The 14121-nt window shown below is 37.3% G+C and overlaps 1 protein-coding gene across 1 annotated transcript in view; it reads right to left on the bottom strand.

Moving 5' to 3' along the window:
• The window catches only part of LOC148941115 (trypsin-1-like), a 433373-nt gene that overhangs the window by 255413 nt on the left and 163839 nt on the right, over nt 1–14121 (bottom strand). The window contains exon 6 of the mRNA XM_089104303.1: nt 12201–12334. Coding sequence (XP_088960429.1) covers nt 12201–12334 — 134 coding nt within the window. The remainder of the gene's footprint in view (nt 1–12200; nt 12335–14121) is intronic.

A 14121-nucleotide genomic window follows, 5' to 3' on the forward strand; every position in this document is an offset into this window, starting at 1 on the left:
ACTCAAACACAGAGATAGAGACAAGCAAACATCCCGCTCAGACAGACGGTCACAGAGAGAGAGAGAGAGAGTGAGAGAGAGAGAGAGAGAGAGAGATAGAGAGAGAGAGGGATAGAGAGAGAGAGAGAGAGTGAGACAAAAGCACATACAAACACGCAGAGTCACACACAAACACACAAAGACAGGCACAGAGACATGCAAACACCCGGTCAGAAACACAGGCCCAGAGAGAGAAACAAGCAAACAATTACTCAAACACGCAAACACATATAGAGAGAGACAAAAACACATAAAAACACGAAGAGCGTGACACACAGACACAGACAGACACATACCAGGAAACACCCACTCAGACACAGAGGCAAAGAGAGAGAGAAAAACAAACTTCTGCTCAGACACACAGGCACAGGGAGAGAGACAAAAACACATGCAAATACGCAATGTCAGACACATACAGACAAAGAAAGAATCAGAGACAAGCAAAGACCAGGTCAGACACACAGGCACAAAGAGAGAGAAACAAGAAAACTACCGCTCAGACACAGAGGCAGAGAGAGATAGAGAGAGAGAGAGAGTAAGAATACATACAAAAACACAGAGAGTCAGACAGACAAAGACAAACACAGAGACAAGCAAAGACCCGGTCAAACACACAGGTACAGAGAGAGAGACAAGCAAACAGTCGCTCAGACACACATAGAGAGAGAGACAAAAACAAATACAAAAACATAGAGTCTGACACACAAAGACAGACACAGAAAAGCAAACACCCGCTCAGACAAAAAGGCACAGAGATAGAGGCAGGCAACCATCCGCTCAGACGCAGATGAACAGAGAGAGGGATAAAACACATACAAACACGCAGGGTCCGGCATACCCAGACAAAGACAGACAAAGAGCCAAACAAACACTCGATCAGACAAACAGGCACAGAGAGAGAAAAACAATTGACAGAGAAAAAAATACATATACAAACACACAGAGTCAGACACACAAAGACAGACACAGAGACAGGCAAACACCCGGTCAGACAGACAGGCACAGAGAGAGAGAGAGCAAGAGATAGAGAGACAGAGTTAGATAGATAGAGAGAGAGGAAGAGAGAGAGAGAGAGACAAGCACACAGTCGCGTAGAGAGAGAGAGAGAGAGAGAGAGAGAGAGAGAGAGAGAGAGAGAGAGAGAGAGATAAAAAAGCACATAACAATCCATAAGGTCTGACACACAAAAACAGAGACACACAAGCGTACAAACGCTCAGACACAGATGCATAGAAAGAGAGAGACAGGCAAACAGCCACTCAGACACACAGGCACAGAGAGAGAGAGAGAGAGAGAGAGAGAGAGAGAGAGAGAGAGAGAGAGAGAGAGAGAGAGAGAGAGAGACAAAAACACATTCAAATTCACAAAGTCAGACACACACAGACAAAGACAGACACAAAGACAAGCAAACACCCGGGCAGACACACAGAAAAAGAGAAACCAGTAAACACCTACTCATACATACAGACACAGAGATAGATAGATAGAGAGAGAGAGATAGAGAGATATAGAGATAGAGATAGAGAGAGAGAGAGACAGAGAGAGAGAGAGAGCGAGAGAGAGATACACAGTGACAACCAAACAGCCACTCGAACTCACGGACACAGAGAGAGAGAGAGAGATACAGAGTGAAAAGCAAACAGCTACTCGAACTCACGGGCAAAGAGAGAGAGAGAGAGAGAGAGAAAGAAACAACATACAAACACACGGAATCAGACACACAAACTCACGTACAGACACAGACACATGCAAATTCTCGCTGAGACACACAGATACCGAGAGAGAGAGAGAGACGAGCAAACATCCGCTCAGACACACAGGCACAGAGAGAGAGAGGCAAAAACAACACATACAAACATAGACTCAGACAAACATACACACAAATACAGACACATAAACAAGCAAACACCCACCAAGACACACAGGCACAGAGAGAGAGAGAGAGAGAGAGAGAGAGAGAAAGAAAGAGAGAGAGAGAGAGAGACCGCTCAGACACAGGTACGAAGAGAGAGAGAGACAAAAACAACACATACAAACATAGACTCAGACACACAAACACACAAATACAGACATGTAAACAAGGAAACACCCACCACGACACACGGACACAGAGAGAGAGAGAGAGAAAGAGAGAGAGAGAGGGGCAAAAAGCCGCTTAGACACACAGGTATGAAGAGCGAGAGAGACAAACAAAACACATACAAACACACAGAGTCAGACTTACAAACACAGACACAGAGACAAACAAATACCCACTCAGACACACAGGTACAGAGAGAGAGAGAGAGAGAGAGATGCAAATAACCGCTCAGACACACAGGCACAGAGAGAGTGAGAGACAGAGAAAGAGAGAGAGAGAGAGAGAAGCAAGCAACCACTCATAGACACAGGCACAGAGAGAGACAGACAAACAGTGGCTCAGACACACAGGTACGAAGGGAGAGAGAGAGAGAGGGAGAGAGAGAGGAAAAAACACACATACAAACACACAGTGTCAGACACAGAGACAAACAAATATCCACTCAGACAAACAGGTACAGAGAGAGAGAGAGAGAGAGAGAGAGAGGCAAGCAAACAACCACTCAGACACACAGGCATACAGAATCGACTCGGAAATACACAAAGACAGAAACTGAGACAAGCAAATACCCGCCCTGACACACCGGCAGAGAGGGAGAGACAGAGAGGGAGAGAGAGAGAGAAAAAAAAAACACATACAAACATACAGAATCACACACACAAAGACAGACACCGAGACAAGTAAACATCTCGTTCAGACCCACAGGCACAGAGAGAGGGAGAGAGAGAGACATGTAAACAACCATTCAGACACAAAGACACGCAGAGAGAGAGAGACAAAAAAAGACATACAAACCCGCATAGTCACACACAAACACACAAAAAAAACACAGAGACAAGCAAACACCCGCTCAGACACACAGGCACAGAGCGAGAGCGAAAAAAACACATACAAACATATTGAGTCACACACATACAAACACACTTAGATAGAAATATTTGTAGCACACAAAGACAGAATTAAACAAAGAAATATTTTTAGAAAGTAATGCATAAAATATATTTAGACATGATATGCATTATGAAATTATTACAGCAGGTCCCTTTCTTTTCCCCTTTGCTTTCATTTGAATGCTAATATCAGAAAGATGGCAATAGATAGATTGATAGAAAAATATATTGATTTTTTCCCATATACCAGTAAGATAATTACACAACAATCTATAAATCTCCAGAAAGGTTTCTTGGCCTGTAGGAGGGAGATTATGAAAAGATCACAAAAACATTAAACATTTAAACTCTTTACATTTAAACATATAAACAAAACATTAACATTTAAACATATAAACGTAAACATTTAAACTCTTAACATGTAAAGCATTTGCATCATAAAATGCAGAAAAAAAAACAAAAAAACAAGGAATGTTCATTAAATAAGCTTTATCAAACTGCAATGAATCACAACATCTATAAATATAATAATAATAAAAAAATGGATAGCACTATATACGTCAAGGAAAACTGAATCACATGAAAACAAAAAAAATTACGAGGCTTTTGAAGGTGCCAAACGAGTGGCATTCTCGAGCCAAATCGGGAAGGGTGCTTCATGTCAAATGACGCGTAACAAAAGAACCTAAATCGGACCTTATTGTTGGTGTATGTGGAATTTGGATATTTAGAGAACTACTGAGCTGATAATTTGACTGATCAGATACAAAGAAGACGTAAATTTAAGGGACTAGGAATATTACCATGGAGCTGAAGAAAAGCAAAGACGCACAGGAAAGAATATAAAGTTTTTTAATATCATGTAACGGTTTAGTTGCCGTACGGTTTCCATCCAGGATAAGATTTATAGCTTTATCGTAAGTATTCGAAAGCGGTTTGAGAAAAGAAAGGAAAGTAGACATCTATATGACTGGACAGTAAGAAACATAAGAATGAAATAAGCTATGAAATAGGATTCTTAGAATTGGTCCAGGAAAATAAGTGTGAGTTTTCTTAGAATACCAAGATTTCTGCATACCTTTATTTTAATTAAAATAATATGGTGTTTCAAATATAAATTTTTATCTAGGATGTACCTAGGAAATGGACATGGCCGTCCTTTGGTCTACTAATAAAGCCTTTGGATATATGAATTTCAGATAATTGAGGACAAGCCTGATATATAGGAGAAAAACTAAAGAATTAGTTTTAGAAACATTTAAAGCAAGACAGTTAGCATCAAACAAAATTAAAACTCTCTCGAAGAGGTCCATTATCTTTGTACAAACCTCATTCTCTGTTCTCTCAGAAGTAATAAGCGTGATATCATCGGCAAAAGTAGCAAGAGAATTCGAGGTATGCAAACTATGGTTATGGGTACGGGAGAATGTTGGACGACATAGACGACATCAATAAAGACGATTTTAATTTCTAACTGCGAAAATTAGGTCTTTTACATAAATTAAAACAGCACCGCTCCTAAAATTGAGCCTTGAGGGACCTCCTGGTCAACACTTGATGGTGAGCAAAAAGCAGATCAACTGAAATTATTCTACCAGAACCAAAAAACGCACTACCTTTTACGCCAAAATGAGAAAGTTTAAATAGAAAAGCACTGTGGGTTAAAGAATCGAAGGTTTTACGAACATCCAGAAACAAAGCAGCAGGAATTAAAACGGAGTCTAGGGCAGAGTGAAGATAATTTAGTAAAACTGGACAACCATGCTCAGTTGAAGGGTTTGCTCGAAAACGAAATTGATAATCGTGAAAAAAATCTTTAGAAGTAAGAAAATTATTAAAACAAGAAAGCCTCGTCTTCTCCAATATTTTGCTGAACACAGACAACAAAGAAATTGGTCGATAATTGGCTGGATCATTTTGTCTCCCACTCCCTCACCCCTCGTATAAAATAATAACTCGAGCACGCTTGAGACTACTCGGGAAAATACCATGCTGAAAGGAGAGGTTAATAAGTTTCGTTAAGGAAGAAATAATGGAAGGAAGTATGAAATTAATTACTTTAGTTGGAATATTATCAGGGCTAGACGACGAATAATTTGTCACTCCTATAACAATTTTAGTAATTTCTATCTCCGTTGCTGGGTCCAAAAACATTGATTTATTAATACAAGGTGGCCCAAGATAAGACCTGAAGCTGGATCTTGAAGGAGAAGAAGTAACAGCCCAAGCAGTCCTTTTACCAATATTCGCAAAATATCATGTAAATGCAGCCTGAACATTTAGCTCACCCTCGATAATTTTGCTATCGAGATCCAAAAAAAAGGACTGATGGAGACTGGAAAGATGGCCTAAGGACAGAATTTATAACCTGCCAAGTTTTTCGAATGTCTTTACCGCAATCTGAGAAACAATTAAATTGATACTTTGACTTGGCCTTTTGACACAAAGAATGGTAAACATTTCTGTAAATTTTGAATCACGGAAAGCAAATAGCTTTCATTGAGGGGCTAGCAGACTTAAAGGCTCTCCAGAGATTATTTTTTCTCCAATAACTCCTAAGGAGACTAGGAGTCATCAAAGGCTTTAGAGGAAAGGCCTTCTTAGACTTACGATTAGAAAGTGAAAGAGAACAAACATCAAGAACAGCTTCTTTAATAGACTCATAAAAAGTATCAAATAAATTACAAAAATCGGAAGCACTCTCAAAAGTACTTCAAGAAATTTCTGCCAATCTTGACCTAAGAAGCGTCAATTCTACTTCACAAAATCTAAAAGACCTCTTACCAGACTCTAGTCCTCTCAATAGTCATTTTATCAAAACAATATCTAGAGTAAACAGGAAAGTGATTAGAAATTTCGCTCACTAAAACATAATTTCAGATCAAGGTATCCATACAGAAAACATTGTCAATCAGATATGATGTACTCTCTGTTATGCAATATGGGATACATACAGAAGGCAAAGTACCTTTGGCAAGCATGGACGAAAGAAAATCCAAATATACGGAAGACCTTGTATCCATCACATTCATATTAAAATCTCCCATTATAATTAACTTAGTCGACTGTTTGAGGATGGTGTCCAGTAGATCATTAAGCATGCTTAGAAATAGAGGAATAGAGCCACTAGGAGATCGATAAATAATACCAACAATTCGATCCTTACTTCCATATTTAACATCGACGAACAGTGACTCAAAGACAACTTCGGTATGTCTGGATAAATCTATTCTAAGAGAACGTGATAGATTATTATGTATATACAATACAAGACTAGCCTTAGCCATCTTTTGTCGATTCAGCCACTCCATCTTATAACCTTGCAAATCCAAAAGCATATCATTATTAGGCTCTAAGAAAGTCTCTTATAATATAATTATTTATTATGCTTACAACCTCTAGCGGGTTATTTTCTAGCACAAAAATTTGCTCTTCAACTGGGGGTTTACCTACTTTGCCAGTAAAAAAGACATAATTTTAGATATAGTATTCAATCATAAAATATACACACAAAAAAAATATCATATCTAAACACAATCTGCAAATCATCGAATCTTTCGTATCATTGCCAAAATTTGTCAAAATTTGCCCGCGGTCACTCCACACGTTAAATTCCTCGAAACAATCTCTTGTCGTATTTAAAACTTCACGGCGCTTTTTTTAGAGATTCTGACAAAAATATTCCACTTTTTGCTAGTTTAATCTTCGCTTTGAAAATAATTCGAGCTATTCAGCATTTTTGAAGCGTATTAGCACTGAATACACTTTAGAGTGATCGTTAGAGTCATTCAAACTAAATCGGTAAACATTTAAGATCTATCAATGGACAACGGGTTACCAGAACCATAAGCAAGAAGTTGGCCCTTGTCCTCAACTATTAGTTTCAGACTTGCATTATCGTTGAGCAATAGCTTCTTTGAAAATGATGCTCTCGCATATCTACCATCAGCAATGTTGAATTTTTCAAATACTCAAAAGGAATTTAATCTCTTACTGCCATGACAACGCACGCATACATTTCCAATATAATCTCTAGTACTGCTTGTCTCATAATTCAAATATTTATTCTTGTCAGTATTCGGCGCAAATATAACTTTATCGTGTGCATATATATATATATATATATATATATATATATGCGACCCACCACAATGTTAAGCAATTTCCGGTCCTAGCGGTCGCAGAGAGACAGCGATGATCGCATTTTGTTGCCCAAGCTCCAACTAAGAAACGTGCAAAATTTCACCCCCCTCCGACTTTATCCGACTGAACAAACTTTAGAGTGATCGTTAGAGTCATTCAAACTAAATCGATAAACATTTAAGATCTATCAATGGACAACGTGTTACCAGAACCATAAGCAAGAAGTTGGCCCTTCTCCTCAACTATTAGTTTCATACTTGCATTATCGTTGAGCAATAGCTTCTTTGAAAATGATGCTCTCGCATATCTACCATCAGTAATGTTGGATTTTCCAAATACTCAAAAAGATTGGAGGGTAACTAGACTTCCTCCTACGCCCATTTTTTCCCCAAAATTATCTGATCAAAATTTTGAGAAAGCCATTTGGGGTATAGTATAAAGATCAAATAATTATGTCTTTAGGTGTAATATGACCCCCCAGATTCCGTGGGAAGAGGCCTGTTAGTTATGAAATTTGCCCATTTTTACGCATAGTATTTGTTATTGGGGAGTATACAGACTTTTTTGGGGGGTTATGTTACAGAGTGTACTTGGGGGGGATTTCTATGAGTAAAACCTTCCTTGAGGAGGGAATTTTTTGGGTGGTGAATATTTTAGGGGAAATATTATACTGGGGGATTTGACAGAATTACTGTACAAAATTCTTTTTAATTGTCTTATATTCTCTTTGCCAAATTATTCATGTGGAGATGTTCCGGGGTAAATGTCCCGGAGATTTTTTTTCTGCGTTTTTTTTTTCTTTCTGGGAAATAGTTTCCCATTAAGGGAGTAATTCTGGAGTGATCGAGAAACCGATTAGAAAACTGACCGTCTCATTCAAATTAAACACTGCTAGGGATAATTTTTTAGGCTGAATCGTTCACAAGTAATATTACAGGGAGGGGGATTCTCAGCGAGCATGGAACTGTCTAGAGGGATGGGGGGAATTTAAAGGGAGGGGGGGGGGTTGTACTTTATATTGGATAAAATTTTCACGGAGGAGTTTTCCATAAGAGGAAAGGGTATATTTAATAGAGGGTGAGCCAAATTTACCGGCATAATTTGAAAACGAACAGAAATTATTCCGTATATGAAGGGTTGTCCGGTCCTCAATACCTTACTCTTTACGCTAAAGTTTGACTGTTTACTAAACCTGAACCACGGGGCCGTTTAATCAGAACAGGAAGCTTTTTTTAAAGTGCTAACAGCTTTAGCGCAAAGGGCAAGGTTTTGACGAGGGGCAACCTTCATTTACGGAGAAAATCTGCCGAAATTAATATACAAATTAGTTTTAATTTGTCATGTATGGTGAACCAAATTCCATCCTGCATTAGTTGAAAATCATTCAGAAATTAAATATATATAAAAACAAGTTTTTTTTTAGCTGAAAGTAAGGATTGACATTAAGACTTAAAACGAACAGAAATTATTCTGTATATGAAAAAGGATGTCCCCTCCTCAACGCCTCGCTCCTTACGCTAAAGTTTTTATTGTTTTAAAAAGTAGAGTTGCGACAAAGAGTTAAAATTTAGTGTAAAGAGTAATGTCTTGAGGAGGGGACAACCTCTTTCATATACTTTCAGTTCAAAAAACTTGTTTTTTTTATTTAATAATCAACAGAAACAGGAAAAGAACACAACCTTCCAAAACTCCTGATTCCACATGAAAACAAATACTAACCTCATTTCCCACCTTAGCCGAAGCATTATAATTCTCATATGTATATAGCACTAATTACTTTTATAAGCTTTTCTGTCAGTTGAATTTATTTCCTTTCCACAATCTTTAAAACTGAGAACTAAGGAGTGTGACCACTCAGAAAATTCTTAATTGTGAATTTAAGAATAAACATTTGTAAACGCATCCTTTCTCATTCGTAAAACCATATTATTCTTCTCCTCAAATGTTATCTTCAGCATCTCTTGGACTAAGCAACATAAAAATATTAATTAATTTCCTTCTAAAAGAAATAAAGGCAATGCCTCTGAATACCAAACTCATTCTCATCACTTTTCATATTAAGGGTTTTAATTAAGACTTTCATTAAATACTAAGTATTTCCCTTTTCAAAAGTTATGCTCATAATTTTCAGTAATTTATCTCAAATTTTGCGACCGCAATATTTCAAAAACTTATTTACCACACTATCAACACTTGGTTCCTTATTATTTTCTAATTCTATTGTTGTTGCCTGTTACTCTCTTGTACAAAATAATTATTTTTTCCCTTCCAAATTGTTGAAGAATTACTTGCTTCTACATTATTTCCTACAGCTTTATCTCGGTCTAGTGCATTCTGATGTCCTGCGTATATCTTGTTATCACTAATACTAATGTTATCACTATCAACTATCACTAATAGAGGTCACATTCACATTTTTAAATGCGACAGGTCTAGACTTATTTCTTCCTCTCAGTTTTTCAATTACTAATGTAATATCTTACCATTATACGGGGTGGCTGCATCTTCCAGATCCTCTGCAATTTAAATTTGCCTCCATTTTACATATCTTTATTTGACGTTTTAGTGTTTTCTCTGTTCCCTTACTTTCCTCTTATTCTCGTAAAATCTGTCACTAAGAACCTACTTGTACAAATTAGATTGCATAAATTAATAAATGAGGGGTTTTGTATGTGGTTTTTGTTTCTGAAGAAACAAGATAATAATAATAATAATAATCTGTATTTAAAAGCCAATTAAAGCCATATACAAAAAGACAAATACTAAAGAAAAATTACACTTCATTTGACATCCTTCCCATCAATACAAAATCTCATACTGCCATAATATAACGGGGACTCCTAGACCTCATTAACTCACAAAGCAGCCTATCTTCCCCCTCCTGGATAATTAATCCCCTTAAATGAGAGAGTTGCTTACACTGGAGGAGGAAATGGTCCAACCCATAATCATTTTCCCCACATCTCAAGCAACTACACCCGGCCTCCAGACCTTCCCTCATTTTCCTTACAACCTTAGCATAAATTGGAAGACAATTTGCTCGAATCTGAATCCAAATCTTCAGATATTTAATGGGCAATCCCAGCTTGAAATAAAACTTCTGACCAAAATTCTCTTTTACTTCTCTATACAAAGTAAGACTCGGAGATTCGTCCAAAGCTGCTTGCCGTAATTGCACTTCTTGGTCTTCAAGTCTTGCACTAAATTCCTTGAAGAACTTTTCATGATCTTCTGGCCCTTATCCCTTCTCCCACGAACTTGAAAATCCATTCTCATCTAATATCCTTTTGATTTGTGCTGTCCATGATGTTTAGTTACACTGAAGGAGAAGATCTTCATATGCTGCTCGGGCAAGTCTAGTCTGGGGAAGTTTTAGAAGTCTTAACCAAAATTTGATGAGTTGGGTATATCTTTTCAATTTCAGGTTAAATATACCAAGATCAGCTTTTAAAACTAACGTATGTGTTGTATTGTGTAGGCCAAAAACTCCTTTATAATATTGAAGTTGAAGGGTATCTAGTTGCTTTGCCGGCTGATACCCCCATATTTCTGATCCGAAATGTAGGATAGGCATAATTTTAGTCTTAAATATATGTTTTTGGAGGCTTAGTTCACTTATTTCTGCTGTTAGTGTGCTTCTGTATATAACAAATAATACATTTCTTCCTTTCTGTGCCATTGTTGTAATATGACTGGTCCATTTTCCATTTTGACAAAGGATGAAACCTAAGTATTTGGCCTTTTCCAACACTTCCAGCATTTTTCCATTCAATAAAAATTGTGGTGCGGATTCCAAGGGTTTTTTGCTAAACATCATGACTTGGGATTTCGTTACATTCACCTCTAGTTTCTTCTCTTGCAAATATTTTTCAAGGAGATTCAAGAGAGTTTGTAAATAATTATTTGTCTTTGCAAGTAATATAATGTCGTCTGCAAATAGTAGCATTGACATATTCAGATTTCCCATTCGGAGAGTAGGTGCCCATCTTTGTTGGAAATAAGAAACAATATCATTAATAAATATAGCAAATAATTTTGGCGAAGGTGTACTTCCTTGGCGCACGCCCTCTTTTGAGAAAAATGGCAGAGATATTCCCTTCATAACAACTTTCACAAAACTTTTATTCAATGAATACATATATGATAGAATTTGTAAAAAAGGGGTTGGTAGGCCTAGATTTAATAAAACATTAAACAATAAAACACGATATACATGATCAAATGCTGTTTTTAAATCAATTAGGGCCACACATGATTTTCCTTTACCTTTGCAATGCTTTTCTAGAAGAGCATTAATAACAAAAACTCTATCAGCTGTAGAATAACCTGGTCTGAACCCACCTTGGTCTTCTTGCAAGATTTTTTTCTCTTCTATCCACATTCCCAGCCATGTGTAGTGGGATTACCTTTCTTATAAAGTGGGAAAATAAGCGAGGTTTTCCAGGTCATTGGCCATTTCCTCTTTGAAATTACTTGAAATTACTTAAAAATTACTCAGGAAGAAGTAGTTAATAATAAGTAATCAAGAATTGCTGATAAGTCGTTGGTAATTAATAAGTAATCATCAGAATAGTGATGATTATCACTATTATTAGCTGTCATTTTGAATAACAGTTAGTAATTCAAACTTGATTAATTTTTCTTCCGATTAATATATTTGTTAGAAAATATATTACTGATAAATGGCAGTGGCCAAAGAAAGCAAGACCCAATGACTGCAAAGGGATATATAAAAGAAATTTCTCTCTCTCTCTCTCTCTCTCTCTCTCTCTCTCTCTCTCTCTCTCTCTCTCCGTCTGTATCTCCCTCTATATCCCACCCTCAGTCTGTGTATCTTTTTTTCCTCTGATTCTCTCAACGTCGTTGTGTAGGTTTAAAGCAAGGTTTAAATCAAGGATCATAATATGTGCCCTCCCGTATCCCTCAGTTACTGCAGTATAGTGGCGATGAGGCTCTTTTTTCGAAACAGAGGATGGAAGCCACGCTGTTCTGTGGTAATAAGACATGAAGAAGACTCCCACTAATTTTCTATTCAATAAGAACCATACCTGACAAGAGTCTCTGTCTTTTGCACCTGCACATATTGTTTCCTCCCTCACATACTTCATGTGTGGCCATGCGCTGCACTGTTCATTTGGAATAGTTAGAAGACGGGTATACCGAAGAGTGTTTGAAGAATGACCTGCAAACAATGCTTGACTTATATTTAAGAAAATTCTAACACTTAAGCCAAAATTAAAATATAATGTTTTGTATTGTAATTGCATTTTGAATTTAATATTTTATGTGTAAAAAGTAAATAATAAACATCTTCTTAAGCCATTGACAGTGCATAATGCGTAAACTGTCGTCGACGTTCAGGGGCGGATCCAGAATTTCTTAGGGGGGGGGGGGGGTGCAAAATAGGTTGATCCGATAAAAAAAATTAGGGGGGGGGGCGAAATAGGTTGATCTGATAAACTTGCGTTAGGAGCAAGTTTAATTAATGCAAACTTTGGTTAATTAAGTAGATTACACTACTTTAGACTACGCTAGGGAGGCCCCTCCCCCTCCTTCCTGGATCCACCACTGTCGACGTTTTAGTTTCCGGATTTTTATTACAAGAACCTGTATCAAGAATGTCACCCAGCCTTCCAGCAACTGGGATAGAACCAAGTTAAGACATCACAAGCCATCACATCATAAGAACTTGACATCACAAGAACTTGCCACTTAATCAAGATCTCATTATTCCAGTAGAAAGGACCCTAGTACCTGTGACGGGAGTCCATATATGGGCATAGAGTCCCTAGGGAGAACACCTGTGCTGTCAGTCCTGACGGGGCACCATATATGGGCATGGAATCCCCAGGGAAAATGATTGCGTAATCGATTGGGAACTAAATTTCCAAGGTCGATTTATTTGTTGTTGTTGTTTGGCCAAGTGCACGGTAGGGGCGAATGTTAAGATCCAGGAATAGGAAACAGGATCACGTGTTTCCTTCTTAACCAATCAGAGACTCGATTACATCTCCTTCTAGACCAATCAGAGGGCTGGTTACATATTGGCGGGAGACGATCGCAGAGAATATGAGGAAAGGATTTTTGCTATAGTTTTATTAGTCTGTGAATAGAATTCAAAGGAGTGAGAGGAACAGTTTGACTTTACTCATTTGGATATATATTTGTGTGTTGATGATAGTGTGTGGAATGTTTACCCTATTAGAAGTTGATAGTGGAGTTTATTGCAATAATACAAGAGCACCAAACATTGCGGTGGAAATCACGAGAGGATCACGGCTTTGTCTGGAATGGGATGAAGTATATGCAAGATATGTGATATCCTTGAGCAAATTTAAAATGGAGGATCAATTATGTTTCGCTGCTAAAGTTGATATAGCTCATGTGAATAGACTTCAATGTGCTTTAAGTGCATTAGTGAAACATATCGTAGACAATAAACTATATCGCTAATTGTACATGCTTAGTATTATTGTTGTTGTAATTATTCAATAAAATTGTTTCGAAATCGAAAATGTTCCTTTTCTTTTCTGGATAGGTTAGGTTAGGTTAGGGCTAACAATTCATGGTCAGTCTAGAGTCAGCAGTCAGAGTGAAAGGATTGAAAAAACGAATAAATTTGAGAAAGAGAGAATTAGATCAAATCTAGTGTTTATGGAAAAAACATTTGATTTTGGATGACGATTTTCTCGAGTTATCTCTTAAACGCAGGATATTTTCTCGTCAGGGAACACTTGACAATATAATGAGGACTGATTCTCCCCCATTGGACTATTGTATGAAACTTTTAAGATGTGATTCAAATGTTTATACTCAATTTATTGATATATAAATTAGAACAAAGCAGAATCATATCGTGGATATACTTTTGAAAACATTACCAATGGATTCAGTGTAGATGGCTCCTTCTTAGAAAGGGATGACGTTATAGAGTTACTCCTCTCTCCATTCCCCTTACTGAATTTATTG

This window comes from Artemia sp. Qi Xiang Cuo, chromosome 18 (assembly GCF_049724085.1).
Source record: "Artemia sp. Qi Xiang Cuo chromosome 18, ASM4972408v1, whole genome shotgun sequence".
Classification (NCBI taxonomy): Eukaryota; Metazoa; Arthropoda; class Branchiopoda; order Anostraca; family Artemiidae; genus Artemia; species Artemia sp. Qi Xiang Cuo.